The sequence below is a fragment of the Typopeltis vanoorti genome, chromosome 5, assembly GCF_054136105.1.
Source record: "Typopeltis vanoorti isolate ZY-2024b chromosome 5, IOZ_Tvanoo_1.0, whole genome shotgun sequence".
Lineage (NCBI taxonomy): Eukaryota > Metazoa > Arthropoda > Arachnida > Uropygi > Thelyphonidae > Typopeltis > Typopeltis vanoorti.
The window spans coordinates 11060415-11079133 of NC_143553.1; the positions used below are offsets into that span (position 1 = coordinate 11060415).

Genomic DNA, 18719 nt, shown 5'->3' on the forward strand with positions numbered 1-18719 from the left:
GATGAGTCTTTGGACTCCCTGGAGGTGTCACATTATAACTGATTAAAGTAATACTAATCGATTACTCATTTCCGGAAAGTTCACTTAAGGGCATTTCTCATTTTGATATAGTTAATATAGACATCTATTAGGTGAAAACTAGTCTGATTACATATAAAATCAGTTTCATGACCATCTCGCTTCAAGTGAAGCCATAGTAATATGTCATACCCCTAGACAAATCAGTGTTAGGAGTGACAACACATTGCGATAGCTGCGTATTGGGGCTGCGAGCATTGAATTGCAGTGATATGCAATTCTTAATCTTTCGTTCGAGATTTAGATGCTTTAAACTTGAACTAAGGGACTTTATTGAAATTCAATAAACTAAATAATGGATCATATTGAAAAGTCGGTAATGACAACTCATAAAATGATAGCAGTTCTACTATATAAAGCCCTGATCGTACCATTTCTGAACTATTTTGTTCAGTTTTGAGCACTTCGATTTGTAGGGAGTGCAGATGCTATTGAAGATTTCGCGACTGAAATGTTAGTTCCATGGATAGACTGAAGGCATGCAATCTGCAGAGAAGTATTTACCGATGGATGTAAGAGATCTTTTCAAAACTGGGAGAACTAGTGAAGGGTTAAGGAACTATAGACCATCCTTGAACAGTGCGGTGAATAAGAGTGAAGTGTTTCACACACACACACACAGTAATGTGGCGTGATGAGCGAGTAGAAATCATTGTTTGAATGGTGTTGTAAATGCTAAGGGCGTGAATGAATTCAGAATTCGTTATGATAGTCATGCTGTAGACAGAATAAACCTTCCATTCATCTAACCTCAACAGAGATTTGTTGTAATAATCATGATTGTAAATCGAAATCATCTATGATATGATTGTGTAGTAGTAATTTACATACTGTAATATCTTATTTACGAGATTACAACGCCATTAGCAAACTCGTAGCTAAAAGTGTCTGATAGTGTAACAATTTCGAAAAATTGGTAAAATAACCTAGTACTTGCATCCTTGGCAAATGTCCCCCATGCCAAAGCCTTCCTACGCCACTTGTAAAGTTTGAGCCGAATCCAGAAAAAAGCAGGTGGTCAGATGCAATATAGTAGCAGCCATTCTGTTCACATTTTTTATTTATTGATCTTCTGTCTCACGTTCAAGCCACAAGTAATACATTCAGCAAAAGGATCCACTTTTGGAATGGCTTTCTCAGTACTTAGCTCACTTTCTTCGTTATAAAATGATTTTTAGCAATTGTAATAACAGCAAGAGCAGTGGCTCCAGCAGTACATGGCTTAAGAGCCATTAACCAGGATTCCTGATGTAAGGAAGACTAATATGTTTCTAAATTATCATTTCTAGCGATGTAAGTGATGGTTCCTCACCGCATGTGGTTGCTAAAGAAAGTGTCGACTGAGTTCTTTATTCGAGTAGGTGAAAGAGCTTGGCCATTATGTGTGCGTATATAAAGTATCTTGCATTCAGTAATTGGAGGTCCGAGTTCAATGATTTACAGTAACTATAGATCAAAAATCGTACGTTCAACTCTAAAAAAAAGTTCTTTGAAGATTGTTACTGGCATTAAACATGTTGAATATTCAAAATCACGTTAATGCTATATGTGCAATTTTGTCTATGAAAATCTGTAGTATTTTCAATCATGTCTTTCATCACAGGATTACTAAATGTATAAGAACCTCGTATATATATAACATTTATATAGGAAAATAATTAAGTAAGTTTCATAGCTGATTATGATAATAAATTAACCTGAATGTTGAAGATGAAGATATTTTCCTTTGGGCATTGCAAAATAGCAGCCAATCCCTCTTCGAAATCCTCAAACACACTGCTAAGAAAAGTCATCTGACTGATGCTCTTTAGCTGCACTGTAACACTGTTAAACAACATGGCTTCTGTCACGTGACGTATAAGAAGTTGACATTGAGCAGTGACTTCGTTAGCACCATCTGAAAAAAAAAAGTTACAGAAGTAAATAGAAAACTTGGAATATACTGATTAAGAAGCATCTCAATTTCTGTCAAGGAATTTCTAACAAATACTCATTGCGCAAATAAAGTTAGTGAAAACAAGATATCATAAATGAAGATTATCGTTATCGGGACGTCTTTTGTCCATCCATGAGCCCGCGCGCGATTATTATTCAACTACTAACTTCACAGATCATGCTGAAAGAGATGACAAATTATTTGTTGTCAGTAACGATCTAACGCAAATTGTTCACCTACCAACTAGAACCTGATAAAACCCCGTTTTTTTTTTTTAAACACCCTAGACCTTGAAACCAATCCTTCCAAATGTATTGCAGATATCTGCTCTCCTCGGGATGACCTCCGGGATTACATCGCCCCTCATTTTCCGAGCGAATAAATCCTGCGTGTTAAAATTTAAATTAAGTGTGTTAAATGGATTCCAAGATCAAAATTCAGTACATCTAAAAATTACTCGAGTCAAAGTTTTACCCTGAGACTACACTGCGTTTTAAGTGTAGACAGAGTGAGATTTTTTAAAAATAAAAATTAAGGATATTGGAGAACCTTAATGCAAATACTTGCATGGGATATTATCCAGAGCATTACGAGAATGTGCAAAGGAAATATCAGCTCCTCTTACCCAACTGTTTAAGCATCACATCTGAGAAGGTACCACGAGTGGAAAGAGGGCAAAATAGTGTGTTACTTAAAGGTTTCTAGGACAAAAGCAGCAAAATTTGGCTCTCACATTATGCAGTGATGCATCAAAACCTCACCAAGAATTCTTGATATACAGAAGAAGGCGATCCGCTTAATAGATGACGCTCCCCTCTCAGACTTCATTCAGTCGTTTAATAAGAGGAAAGTGTCTGAAAGGAGTCACCTGTGGGGAGAGCGACTTCGTTCGGTCACTTTCCCCATAGGTGCTCTATATTCGCATTACGCCGTTTATGTAAGTGGTTCATCGTCAGAGCTCCACAGCACTGGCCACTACCATTACTCCACTTTCTTCCAATCATATAATAACTAGGCGGCAACTAGTAAAGTTTCCAACTCCAAACAAATATACATACTGAATGAACTCATCTCCTTCATTCCATTCAATTGTTTTATGAAATAATCTTTTCCCCCATATTGTTTTCTTTTTTTTCAATGAGTACAACCACACTTTTTAAAGATAGTATATTACTTTTTTTTTTTTTTTACTTATTCACTTTCCCACACTTGGCACTAATGTATTATAGGTCTTGTGACCTTTCACAGTATATCGGGAGTGGGTCACCAGTCATAATGGGAGAAGTAGTATATAAGTATACCACTCGATAGGATGGTACACTTACATAAACTGTAGCAAATAGGGTTGGATATGAAACTGGTGGAAAATGAGTTGGTGGCAGATGGATAGATATCAAAGAGTAGTGATTGAAAGAGGGGGGAGGGATTGAATCCTGGGGGAGACGGATGATTAGTGGTGTATTGCAGGGCTCTGTACTTGCTACTTATTTGGAACGTCAATGATACAAGGAGAAATAAAGTTGTTTGGTGCAACAATAGAAAGAGCAATACTCACTGAATATTTAGAGATACTGCAGAATGACCTAAATAGGCTTTCCATTTAATGTAGCAACGTGTACGATAATATACTCTGACAAGAACATAGAGTGAGCTTCTTGTTACATTGATGGAACAGGGATTGGGGAGGGGAGAATGCCTGTGATAGGGCGTTGAAGCTTAGAGGGAATAGGTGCGAAATGGTAGCTGAAACAGCTCATCAAGTTACGTTGAGGTTGATCATACCGATATGCACGAATAGGGATGTCCTTATTCCTGTTTACCGCATCTGAATATGAAGGCCCGTATCTGGTCGTCTGGATTTCTTGCGAATGAGATGCGGAAAATGGTCCACAGACGAGAGACTAAGATTGTGACAAGTCTATGGAATGTTCCCTATGAAAATACACTGAAGATCGGGGCCTCAGAAACTAGCTGATAGGCGAAAATGAATGGGGAATGATAGAAGCATATAAGTTGCTACAGGAGGTTTTTTAGGGTCGATACGGAAAACTTTTCAAGAAGAGAAGACACGGGGAAGATAACAAGGGGATCATTAATGAAACTATGAAAACCATGGTTAGGAAGGATGGTAGGTAAGACCGGATTTTTTTTCCCTAAGAGAACAGTGAATGGGTTACCAAGTGAGGGTTGCGAGCCTTTCGTCGGGAAATACATTTATGGAGAATTATGATAGATATTGTAGGAATAATGGTTAGTACGCGCCTCCCATTATGGGAGTCCCCACGGAGATTCCCTAAAAAATAATCTAAAAAAAAAAATATATATATATATTCAGTAAACCCAAACCAAAGTTTCAAGGCCAAAATAAAAATTTGCCTCCTGCTCGAATGGTAGGCGGGCATTCTGGTCCCAACGTGAATGGTATTGAATGCAGATCCTGCTTTTCCTACTTCCATTGCAAAAGTCACCTAAACATAAGGCTGATTTCATGGTATCAGTTTCCTCCTTTAACTCTTGTTTAGGCAGTCCTAAAGATAATTACTTCATACTACTCGTATATAGCACTAACAACTTGCCCTCTTCGATTTTTCCCAGAACGACAAATAAATCAGCAATGCTATTAAGTCGCCTAAATCCCGATGGTATCCCCCTTACTATTCTATAGAACTAATATCCGTCCTGTATCACCCTTACAGGACATTATGCTCGTTTGCCATCTAATCAGTAGCATGGAAGGATGCTTTTATTCGGCTTGTTATTAGAGGGGGGGGGGGGCTGAAAATCGGCAATCAAGCTATCAACATCAATCCTATGCAAACGAATGGGGAAAGTAATGAGCAGATAGTCATTATCGGGAGGAGCAAGAATTAGTTACTTGTTAATATGGATTCCGCCACTCTCGTTCCGCAATAGAAACACATGTGGTCGTATTTAACATTTGCAGTGTATCTGGGAGATGCTGTAGCTCGGTTGGTATAGACATTGGTTCAAAAGACCCGGGTTCGAATCCCGTGTACGACGGGAGGAACCTTCATCAGGTCTTTTCAATTAAATGGTGAGTTAGCTGGTCTCATACCAGGAAAGAGGGTTTTCGTTCCTCAGAACAGGCAATCCGGTCCTTGAACAGTTCTATAGACATAAAATACTTACCCTTAGAGGGATGCATCAGAGGAATGAAAAAACAGCTATATTCAGTTATCTATAGCCTCTAATAAGGGATTCAACCCATCTTGGACGGGTGCGAAATTGATGGCGTGTATTTGATTAGGCCTGGCAGAGGTCTTGTTACCAGGCTATCACTATTTTTATTTTCTAAACAGGTCACCGGTTTCCTCTCTGGCTGTTCATTGTGTATTATAGTGGACTGGATACCAGAGCTTTTTGCCTACGCTTTTTCTTATACATTCTCTCGCTATCTCAAAACATATCCATTGTTGTTGATGGCAATACACTCACTCCATTCCTCTTCATTTCATAAACATAGTGCTCAAAAATGATTCTATCTGTACTCCACAACGTAAAGAAAAACATGTCCCTTCTCCCCTTCCAAACAATTACTGGTGCCGAAAAATACACGGGTGGTAGACATCCAGATAGAACAATTCTTGGGTTTATTTTACTGTTACAGAGCCAATTATATTATCGGTAGAACAAAATGTCATTCCGATAAAAATATGCTGAATTCAGCATTAGTCCTGAACGAAGGCGTAGATACCTTCAGTTTTGAGTGTTTTATGTGGCCTATTTAACTGTTGAGCTTTTGAATTTCGTACCATTGGAGAAAATTCGAAACATCTGATTTATTGTTAAATTCATTTGCCTAGAAAAGTTTTAATGGTTACCGGTGTAGCACTTGTCTGGAACTAATTATCAAAATAGAATGACAACTTCTTTCAAAACGTGCTGAAGATAAAATGGTTTCAAATGAATTCTTGTTTTTAGAAAAACTTGTGCCATAGTTCTATACTATATATACATATGCACGAAAATAATAATAGTTAATAAATAATACTTTTTTTTTTCAGTCTTTTTCTTTGCTAATAGCTTTCTCCATGTGAAGGAAATTGTTTACACATGCACAAAAATGTGAAGAAATTGCGAATCTAAGAAGCTAAATTGGGAATACGTTAAAATACTGTAGTAGAAATGCTACCGAGTAGACTGGCTAATATAGAAAAAGTGACATACACATAAGGAAATTGTTGAAACATCAGGGCATTGTCCATCAAAACCTACTTGTGAAAAATGAGAATTGATAAAATTGTGAAGGAAACAAGTGCCGTTAGCATTATACGATTAAGCGAGCTGAACGATAAGACTATCACTTATCGGAATGACACAGTGTGCATTCTGTCTTTCGGGGAGCCCTGTAACCTCTAGAGACCGCGTGCCTTAGGTGGTGGATAGGGTAGCTCACTAGATATGGTGGGGTGGTCCGAATATATTGAATAAGGACTCGTGGACCAACAGGGCCAATCATCTTGAAAGGAAGTGGCACTCCCATGGTCCCCTAGCTGGATCCATCTTCTTCCTCAAGTAGAGGAAGATCCACTCACTTTAATCTTATAAGATCTAATCTTAATCTCACTTTTAATCTTTACTATAAGGCCTTATCAGGAAAGACCTCATAGCCCTCGAGGCTATGGGGTCGTTCCATTTCTGGCCTATATCTATGTCCCCTCCATAATCTACACTTTCTCCTATTCTTCCTCTCTTGCTGTATGACGGAAGTGTTAAAAATATAAAACGTCAGTGAACTAAGATAAAATATTATCGTCTTGCATGGAATTTATTTAAATAGATGTTATATAAATAACAATGTTAGTCCTAGTCCTTCATCGAGTATAACAGATGCTAGTATCTGGGACTAGAATTTCAAATTACAGCTAAATTTAGGAAGAAAATAAATACCGATAACGAGAACTCGGTAGTTATATTGAACTGCTTTAAAATCCGCTATTTATCTACTTCAGAACAGAATGTTCGATGACGAAATGAAAACTTAAAGCACTGAGTAAGACAACAAGGATGAAATGCAGTGAATGATAAATGTGGATAAGCCATCATTTAACAGAATTTTTCCGCTTGGATTAAACTGTTTATACATGTACAAAAGTGTGAAGAAATTGCGAAGCTAAAGAACCTAAAATGAGAATATTAAAATAGTAGAAATGCTACCAAGTAGAGTGGCTAATCTAGAAAGATAAGTGATATACACACTCGAGGAACATGCGATTATTAAGCACAGACCTGCAGATAGCAAATTTAACAATAACGAGGCGACGAATTAATATTAATTGAAAACTTGCTGAGAAAAGAAAGTGGGCGTAGCTTGTATAACGAAGACAGGCAGCACCGAACCGGTATATGTTTACCAGGCGTAGGGATTAAGGAGATGAGTGACTGCATTCTCTACAAAGTACCAAAGGGCATATAGTAATCCATATTAACACAAGTAACAGCCAACAAAGAATTTTGATAAATATCAATAAACTTTTGATAATCTCATTAAAAACAGTAATGAGCTTAGTTTATATAAAGCTCTCCAATATTCTGCCCAGTTATGGCTTGCAGGAGGCAAATAACAAGAGTTGAATTATTGATTTAAGATAGAGGTAAGGGAAACCCACTATTTACAAACATGGTGTAGAAGTGCTGCAAAAAAGATAATATATTTTTGCAAAGATACTGTCTCAATTTTAACTCAGAAATTTGAGATAGGGGGATTTTTTTCTTTTTCTTTTTTTTTTTTTTTTTGGATATTTACAGAGCTGGTGCACAAGACATACAAATAACTTTAAATGGGAATTGCTTACCTTTATACCAACGCTAGGATGACAATTAATAAATATTGCAAAATTTAACTAATTATCAACAGCACGAATAGATCTAACAGGCGTCATGCCATCCTGAGATTCAGAACTATGAATGCTGAGGTAACTCAGACGCGAAGGAGGAGTTATGTTAGTGATAGTAAAAAGTTTAATTCTATACGAATATTTTTATCTTAATAATTCGGATAGCATTATTGAATAAGTTTGGTAATAGACTGAATTTAGCACTCACTTCAACTTTAAGGTGGCTAAAAAAAGCAGCGACAATCTGTTTAAGATCACATGAGTCAGCAAAGAATGTCTAATAACACAGGCTTGCGATGAAAAAGTTGTCTGGGAAGTAATAATTGATTCTTATAGAATTTTAGGTGCCGAGTTCAGAAAAAAATAGTAAAAAAATTCCATTACCCACCAATTTTACCCAATTTCTAATTTTATCGTTTTTATTAGTAGTATTTTCATTCTCCTTTATTTACAGCTAATTAGTTGTATAAGTGCTTTTTTGAAGTGCCTTTTTATGGTAAATAAAGAAATTTCCACGAAACTTCTCATTCTTAAGATAGGAGATAGAGAGAGGGGGGGGGGAAGCAGATAAAAGTGCAGGTGGCTACTTTGAATCTGATTCGCCGAGATAACGGATGACTTGCCTGTTGTCACAGGCACATTTTCTTGTGTGATTATTTAGTTAAACTTTAGTCGTTAACCACTAAGGTTATCGTATTTCTGAAAGTTGGCATATTTTCTAAGTTAGTGTGAAGATTTAATTTAACGTTGTTTTTGCGGGTTTTTTTTAATGTTTTTACGTAGTGTCGTAATAGTGTTGATGTCATTCGTTAAAATTCGTTTAACTGTGTTTCAAGTGGCGTTTGTAATAGCTTCAAGAGGTTGCAAAAATTCACCTAACATGTTCTGCTACATATGAGGGGGAATTAGTGGTAAAAAACAACTAAGAAACATTACAGATTTCGTGAAAAAAGTACTATGCATATTTTGGGATGAAACGTGGTGACTCAGATAAGCCATGGGCGCCGCATATAGCATGTTCCATTTGTGTAGAAGAACTTAGAACGTGGTACATGGGAGAACAAAAATCTTTCCGTTTCGGAATTCCCGTGGTGTGGCGGGAATCCCGCAACCACACAGATGACTGTTACTTCCGTTCTTTGAATGTTCGAGGTTTTAATGTGAAAAATAAAAAGACATTTCCTATCCTAATTTACCATCTGCAATAAGCCCAGTGGAACATGGTCCTGAAATACCGTGCCAACACCTCCACAAATTTTAGAAGAACCACTTAGCAGCGATTCAAACGAAGTTTAAGATTTCAGCGATGACGAATACAAAAGATAGTGAACTTTTCAAAGACCGATATAAACGATTTGGTCAGACTAAGGAATCTGCAGAACTGCTGGGCTCGAGACTAAATGAAAAGAATTTGGTAATCCTCTGACACTTCTTTCTCATGGTTTAGATATAGAGCAAGAGATTTTCTTCCTTACTTTTCAAAGGAAGGTGATTTAGTTTATTATAGTGATATTCCCGGAATGATAAGAAAATTCAACGTAAAATATGAAGTCATCGTTTGGAGGTTGTTCATCGATTCCTCAAAGCTCTGCTTCTCCATAATTACAATAAGTATGCTTCAGTATCACATTCCGTGCATTTAAAAGAACGATACGAAAATTTAGCCTTCGCTCTCAGCAACCTTAAGTACAATAATCATGGATGGACAGCTTGCGGTGATCGTAAAGTCATATCTATGATTTTGGGAAAATCCAAGACCAAATACCCGTGAATTTTGTGCGAGTAGGACAGCCGAGATTCGATCTCGGCTGCATCACTCTTGATCCAATGTTGGCGAGATTCGATCTCGGCAACATTGGATCAAGTAGGAATGGCCAGAAAGAGTTGCATTAGAATCTGGAAGTAGAAATGTGTTTCACGAAACTTTGATTGCTCGGGATAAAATCCTTTTACTCCTGCTTAACATAAAGCTGGGATTGATGAAGCAATTTGTCAAGGTTTTGTCGAAAGGAGAGTGTTTTAAATACATCTGTTAAAATTTCCGGGATTATCTACAGCAAAATTGAAAGAAGGTATTTTTATGGTCCGGACATCAGGAAACTTATGAAGCATAAACTGTTTGAAGAAAAAATGGCAACTGTTGAAAAAGAAGCGTGTAAATCTTTGAAAGAGGTGTTGACCAAATTTTTAGGAAATCACAAGGACCCCCAACTATAAAATGATTGTGGAAAACATGCTACAGAAATTCAACGATTTGGGATGCTCCACGAGCTTAAAAGTGTACTTTCTCAATTCTCATTTAGACTACTTTCCTGAGAATCTGAGAACTGTCAGCAAAGAGTGCGATTCTACCAAGACATCAAGGAGATGGAAAGAAGGTATTAGGGCAGGTGGAATTTCAACATGATGGCAGACTATTGCTGGATGTTGCACTGAGATGGCCAGGCAAAGGAATTTCACAGAAAAAGACACCACAACGAAATAAAGTATGTACTAAAGATTAATCTGTAACTACTTTAATTTTTTTCCAATACTTTCATTCCACAAATGTTAACAAAAATTTTAAATACTGTTATTTTACTTAATATAATGCGTTTTAAAGCTATTTTACTGTAATATTGAGATCCATTTTGTGAAAACTCCTTAGTGATAGAAAAAAATGGAAGAGATATTTGGAATCATCGGTCAAAAATAAATCAGGAACAGTTAATAGTTTCCAGACAATTTCATGCCTCGAATTTCGCAGGCCTGTGTAATGGAAGACTAATTTTACTGATACTGAGTTGGGGTGTGTATCAGTTCGTAGTAAGTTTATTTTCTTGGAGATATTATACTCATTTTTTTTTTGTATCAACACATGCCGTAAGATGAGAGAATATATTCGTATATGCTGATCCAGTTACGCACCAACAGGAACTATTCTGATACGATTCATCTTCAGGTTACCAATTAACGATCACAATGATATTTTAATTTAAATTACGAGGGGATGAAAACAAAGCTAATGGATTTAATTCTTCCTAGAGGAAATTATGAGGGGTTGTAGAAACACAGGGAATTAAATGGGACAAAAGGATATTGAGGAAGTTAAATGGCAAGTATTCAAAGAAATTGTGCTTTTTAAGTTGCTACCGTCGTATACTTCTTAAAATGTAAATCACTCTAGAAACAATCCAGAGTTGATAACTGATTTGATCATATCAGCTTTTTTGAAGGCTATAGATATGGGACAACAACAGACTTGAAAAAAAATTCGTCTAGTTGTCGTTTGTTACACATAATATACAAGACTGCTAAAGCAAATCATGAAAATGTTTTCGTCAGGAGGGCTAAGGAAGGAAATGAGGAACTATGCGCATATTATTATGTGGCACCTCAAAGGGAAGTGCGCTCTACTCCACTACGCACATCTCTCCGTCTTCCTTACTACACACACACACACACAAAAAAAAAAATCAACTTATCACTTATCAAAAAGTGATGAGTAAATCGCATTCATAATACTCTAATGTACTGTCCTCTAAAGCAGTGCTTCCCAAACTTCTGGATGTCAGGGCCCCCCTTTGCAAAAATTAAAATATTTCACGGCCCCCCTCGAAACAAAATCGTAATAGAGAGATATATTATTATAATATTTATTGTATTTATATTCAATGCAAAACATACACAGCGAATATTGCGAAAATCAAATGCATATATTACATTTTTTGCCTCTCACCGTTTGGTTCTGAAGACGATGCGGGCTGTTCTGGTAAAATATGAAATATTGTCCTTTTTTTTTTTTTTTTTTTAAGTCCGTTTCTGCTTCTTCTGATTGTTCGCGGAATTTTTTTTATTTTTTTAAAATTTTTTTTTTTTTTTATCAGCCACCTATCCATGTCAGGGTTAAATTTTTTAATGTAGAATAGATCAAATAATATCACCACTTACCGATACTAGCACACCACAGACTGATAACATGAAATTAGTGAATATTACCTGAATAAGGGATCCCCGGACCAGGAACATTTCTCTGTTGTGACTTTTCTCCTTTTAAGGTAATTAAGCCTAACGTGAAACAGACAGAAAAGGCAGGTTATCAAAACGTGCATATGATTGGTGCGGAATTAACAAAAGATCGCGCAACCGAAAGATAAAAGCATAGCTGAGAATGAGTTGAAATGCTAACTCTCTTCTACCGAATTCCATATGTGAAATGCCATAACATTCATTATATATATATATATATGCTTGGGAAATCGAACTCGCACACATCTAATTAATAACAATAGTATTTAGTTAGATTTTTGCCCATGCAACATATGGTTTTGTTTCAGGCTATACAGCATAGTTTGTGTATGAGGGGACATGTGATTCATTAATTAGTGTTTTTATCCCAGTTGTCTCTAATTGCACTATTTGTTGAGAAATATATTACACAGACTGCTCATACCTTATTCACTGGCATAATAAAAGTACTTGTTTTTATTGCCTCAGCAGTATAGTGACTATTAGGGAGGCATGTTGTTTACCACTGCAAGCATTTACTATCTCCCCACATGAATTTGTTTAAGCTTTTTTTCATGTGTCAAGTATATGCGAAACTTTTATTGGTAACAGAAAACTAGCTCGGATGAACGTGATAATATAAAACGAGTTTTGATATATATAAGTCAATATCAACAGTTCTTGATATTAAAATATAAAAAATAACAAAAAAGAAATAATAAATAATAAAAGTTAAATACGTTTCTTTTAAAATAAAAAAAAAATTACTTAGTCTTAAAACATTTCAAATAGCCTGTGTAGCTCAGTGGATGTGGCGTTTGCACACCACCGCGCTAGGCCGCACGAAGGAAGTCTTGGGTTCGAGTCTAGTCGGCGACTAGAGGAAATTTTTCTAAGCCTTTTTTCGACCGGTTCCCGAGTTAGTCGATCTCTGGCACGGGCAAGCAGGTTTTTCCTCCCGGAAACTCGGGTTTTTCGTCCTGTAAACTCAAGAAAATCGACCGTAGAACCCACATTATTTCAGACATTAAATATATTGTGTTAGGGTTAGAGACCACGAGATGGCGGCACATTTGAGCCGTCTCTCTTCACTGCGTACCGCTTAATTAGTGATAGCCTTGGGCCATCTGTCTCTGATTGGGTACCAGTGGAGATTGAACTGCCCGCTCAGTCTCCAAAAGTTAGATAGGGCTAAATGGCCTCGCCTACTCCCGTATATACGGGAATAAAAAGGCGTTAGCTGATTTTTTTTTTTAAAACATTTCAAATCGCGGCCCACAGTTTGGGAAGCGCTGCTCTAAAGGACAGCAGAGGGAATATTATTAAAACTCTGCAGAGCATTGTACTCAGTTCACAAAGTATTAATATGGTAAGGAACTAAATTTGTTAACTGAGAATGAAGTAAAAAAAAAAAAAAGTTGCACAGAAATTTAAGGTAAATATACTGTATCTCATCATTATATCAAGAGGAAATTTAATTAAACCATAAACTATAACGACGAGGGTTTCTTTGGATTTAGGGGACGTTCCAGTGGCTTGAAGAAGAGGAAGTGTTACCACTGTTTAAAGGAGGTTTTTGTTCTTAAGTGACTTCCACTCGTGAAAGGTTTGGAGCATCTAGAACATGAGTACCGTGGATTGGCTACTCTGCTTTTAGTCTTGTACATTTTCTGTGTTTCTATTTATTTATTTTTACATAATCCAGAAACGCTACTGTACAGACAGACCAAACATGAAAACTTTTACAAGCCACTTTAGGGCTTAATATAGAGGACTATGAAACTGTTAAGCTCAATATTTGTTTCGGGTAAGATAATGAGTCAATCGTGAGGACAGGGCAGTAGGAAGATGCAAATACTACTAAAATAACAAAAGAAAAATCAATCAATCATTCTCAATACAGTTTTAAAAAAGTAAGTCCTGTTTATCAAACAGCTGCTATGATACTGCTACTAAGGGTTTAAATGCAAAAAGTCTCGATATTTGGTTATTGGATCGTTAGGATACCATACCGTACACGCGTTTTATATAAAAATTGGAGAAATATGCTTAAAATAGTCAGATGGATGGGTAAGGAAGAGAAGGTAGGGCTCCGGTAAGTATTTCATAGAGATCATTGCTTGGTCCAGTGTTCTTAATTTTTTATGTAATGTGAATAATGTAATTGAAAGTTAGGTCAAAATTTGCAGATGTCAAAGGCGGGTAGAGTAGTTAATGAAGATTAAGAGCCGTTGCCTCAAGCCGACATATTTCGTTGATCTCAGGAATAAGAACTAAACATTCCTAAGTTTTACATGTAAAGTCCTTCATGCTGGTTGCAAAACTCCAAGGGTAAACTAAACTCAAAACAGGGCGAGCTGAGAAATCACTTGTGAATAATGTCAGTCTAACATGAAATTTTTTAAATAATACAAGCATTTGACTGACGTCTATAAAGCTGGTAAAAGGAAAGAACTTAAATTATTGGGGTATTTTTGCATTTTTCCAAGAAATCATGAATTAGTAGACATGATTTTGAACTAAAAGGATTCATGGTTTCAGCTGAAATATCAGTGAAACAGCAACTGCCAGCTGGAATTAACTTGAGGAAAGTGCAGTAACAGATACTTCGGATAAATTTTAAAAGAGCAGCGTAGATAAGTATATGGAATAAGTGAAACAGTGATTAGGTACATTTGTTTTATTAGATATGGTTAAGTTAAGAAGTGGTTTTGTTTACTCAAAACGTAATAACTGTGGAGAAGTTATGTGATGTATATTTTACACAAAATATAGTACAATAAAGATCGTTTCATTAAATGAAAAACCCAATTGAGAATTCCATTGGGTTTTTATTCATTTCTGCTCACATAAATGGCCTGAATGTGCAAGGAAAATTTCTTTTCTAACTTGTTAATTTTTTAAAGCTTAAGTCGTGATTTTATTCGCAAGTAATTTTTTCCCTTGCTATTATTGCTAGTTGTGCGAGCGATCAGTAGCTTAGCCACATGGGAAAAAATCCATGTATTATTGAGAAAAAAGAGATTTCAAGAGTTCGAGAGACGAAACGTCGCTCTTGGAAAAAAACAAAAAAAAAAAAATACAAATAAGTGTTAAAATTCCTTTGTAGTCTTATATGGAGAACTATCATTGTAACATGAAATCCTCTTCAAAATGAACGATGCAGAACTGAAATTGAACTTATATTCTTGTTTAATCCTTTATCGAAGCGTAAGCAAAGTTGGAGCACGCCGAGGAATTAGACCCGGGAGATGCAAGGTTGAATTAATACGGAAGTAATATTTCCCATATACAAGAAGCGAAAAAGGTGTATTATCTTTTTAAATAATTACACCGCATTAATTCCACTCCTTGGTATATCTCTTTGGGCCTGGTTCCCACTGATAAGACCTCAAAGTATGTCGAAACGGATGTGGGCAGTGATGCTTCAATGCTTAGCCATTGATGGGAAGTCAACAGCCGTTACTATCCTGGTTACGCAGATACTTCGCACGTGAAAACACTTCGCTAAGGATTAAACAAGAATATCGTCATTTCTTTGCGCGTATAATTTAAACTAAGCTTAAACTAGACTTTTAAACTACGTATAAAAAAATTAATTCTATAACGATGAATAATTGAAACAGATCCTACTGAATTGTCTCTCGGAAGGCTTAAACAACATTTGTGCAATTTGTGTGTATTTAAGAGCAGTAATTGTCGAACCATACAAACCCATTCACAGAAGAAAATGTGGACAGCAGGGTTTTCTCCGCCAGTTTATCTGGGGTTTTTCATCCTGCAAGCAGGCAAACCGGTCCCGTGAACACACACAGATTACAGTCAGGAATACTGACCCAGCCATAGGCCTGATTCGTCAGCTATGCCGGTTCCGAGCGCGGATAAAATTTGTGGGGGACTGAGATGGTGCCCTACCTCTTCGAAAAAGGGACCTCACGGCAGTTGTATCATTATAGAATAATTATTACTACCACTCGATTTATATTCACCGACTGCACTGAATAAAATTTTACTTTTTTTTGTTTAAAAAAAATTTATATTTTTTTAACAATATTTCTTATACTTAACACAAATGAATAAACGCCATCATAATTTTTTGTTGTTGTTGTTTTAATTTGTAATTTTATTTTCATGGTGGTGGCGACGACGAACAATAAGATTTAAGTACTTGTTGATCTCGAGCAGGGCTGTCCAAAACACAGCTCGCGGCCCGCCTGTGGGTTTTGATTTTCACAAGCGAAAAAATAAAGTAACAATTTGAACCGAATGCTTATTACATATTGTAATTTTATCACTAATCCATAATCTCGACGTTGGTTATTTTATTTGGTGTTTTTACATCACTATATACCCATACCCCCGTGTTTTTCAAATATTACAGGTGTCAGGGAAGCGTTCTTACACTGCTTTGTTCTAACGCGCATGCTCAGCCGATCTCGGGTTACGTGAGCGGGCGATTAGTGTTGCTCGTTTGTTCAGCTTTCGAGGTTGTGTCGCTGCTGCTCAATAAATTACTAGATAATTATTGGATGCGGCCCTCGGATTACCTAAGGTTGGACAGCCCTAATCTAGAACAGTTCCAAAACTTTTCCTACGACGGAACACTTCACAAATCGTTAAATTTTCACGGAACACCTTGGTTATTTTGTAATGTATTAATTAATTGTTAATTAGCTGATTTTTTATTATTAATAATTGATCATTAATTAAACATAAACATCATTAAATTAATTTATGCTGATTTTCATTGACATCCCATTCTGATCACCAAAAATTTATAATATTATTATAAGTACTTACGAGTGAATGCAGACTTTTTCGTGTGCTGATAGTTTTCCCTTCCTTTTGTACATCCTAGAGATCGCTTTGTACGCTGGTGGTGGATGACTCGCTATCTGTTGCGTCACAAATACCTTCAATAAGAGATTTCTTAATACCAAAATTAAACAAAGTCCCTTGTCTCTTATTCATATTAAAATTTAAATCTGCAGGCTTATGACTTTTAAAAAAATCACGGCACTAACGTTTCGAAACTTTCACCCTACAATATGAACTTGCGAAGAAAGTATTCAGTATTACTAGATTTGAGAACCGGATACAGACTACATTGATCTTCAATTTCAGTGGAAAAATTTATTTTTATACTTCCTTGCTGATTGGTCACTACCATTTGCAACACAGATGTTATTTCTTTCAGTTTTGAGAACAGAAGATACGCCTCCCATTGTTGTAATCGACTTGCAGGCAATTTTTATGATCGGTCAAACAGCGTTATTCCCTTTCCCAAATGTTGAAAGGCTTCGACGTGTGAAAATTAACGATAATTCATATATATACTTCCACGTTTAAAAATACACGGCTTAGTCAATAACATTTGCTAACACAGATGTTATTAGGCGTTCAGGGTCTGAGCTTTTCGACATATTCACGAATATTGTTCTCCTCAGAATATTTCCAGTATAAAATATTTATTCATGAAAAATGCTTAGAAAACTAAAATGACAAATTCCAGGAGAACTTATCGCGGAACACTTATTCACCTTCCGCGGAACACAGTTTGGGAAACTCTGAACATTAAGATGACAGCAAATCGGGAGGAGATGAGTGAGTTATTTGGAATTACGATCCAAAGGGTTAAGAGTAAGATGAACATATTGTTAATCGCGCGTGTTCCCGTGTGTCTTTTCTGCCGAATGAAACTACTGTGCGAAACCCGCTAACTTGCGCTCAGAATGAAAAATACTTAAAAGACATCTTTTATGCTATTGGAATTCGAATTCAAACCTTTCAATTCAATTTGAATTCAAACATCGGCATAAATATTTGCGTGTTTATGCCGATGCAGAAAATTGTGTGTTGGGGGGGGGGGGGGGAGTGTAAAATCCCTATTTAAATCTAAACCACGATTAAATTAAATTGCAATTATATGTTCTAAACATGAAACTGTGGCTAGTACTTGGTCGAGGGGTTACTTCGAGTCACATCAGATAATTGCATAACGAGCAATAAGATTATCCAACGTTATTCGAGTTTTTAATTTGCCAAAGTTTGGGTGTAAAGAATATAAAATTCTTCTTTAGCCTATTTCCATCCACTTGCAGGATATATGCCTCCATCTTGTTTGTTGTTGATCTTTTACCACTTTCCTTTTCTTAGTATTCCCGTAGCGTTTAAATTTTGTCCACCTTTCGTCTGTTAATTCTAATATGGCCGACTCATCTCTATTTACATCAGGCCTGGGCAACTTTTCCTAGTTCGTCAGCCAAATTATCATTCTGTCCCCAAGCCAAGGGCCGGAACAAATTATTAAATAAAATAAATTAATATTAAATGAATTAAAACAAAAACAAGTCGCTACTTCATATTTCATTTATTTATAATATAATGCTTTGGTATAAAGCTCTATATAAATTTTTATAATATAATGACCGACATAACAATTTAATGTGAAGATTGGCCTTACACTTCAACTACGAGCCTATCAATATTGACGTTAATATTACTTAAGGATAATCACAGAAATTTCGAAGTTTTCGTCCGTTATTCTTGTCCGAATTTTTGATTTATTGTATTTCATCCTCGAAAAAACTGTTCACACATATGTGCTGCCGAAAAGACAAATGATTTTTCTCGAAAAGGCGCGTAAATTTGTATATTTTTCTTCCAAATAAAATTTATAAAACTCCGTCAAAGCAATGTTGTTAAATTGTGATTTTAGCACTAAATCCGTCTGGAGCTCAATAAGTTCCAATCTAAGTTTTCTGGCACATTATTTACATCAGCATCCATCGGGACTGGCAAATATAGCGAATGTGGAATCTTTGTTTTTGAAGTCGGCAAATCTTGTATCAAATTGCTCT

The 18719-nt window shown here is 36.2% G+C and overlaps 1 protein-coding gene across 1 annotated transcript in view; it reads right to left on the bottom strand.

Moving 5' to 3' along the window:
* LOC150106224 (protocadherin-like wing polarity protein stan) overlaps positions 1-18719 on the bottom strand; it is a 96258-nt gene that overhangs the window by 54067 nt on the left and 23472 nt on the right. Inside the window, exon 2 of the mRNA XM_090392960.1 lies at positions 1776-1975. Coding sequence (XP_090249086.1) covers positions 1776-1975 — 200 coding nt within the window. The remainder of the gene's footprint in view (positions 1-1775; positions 1976-18719) is intronic.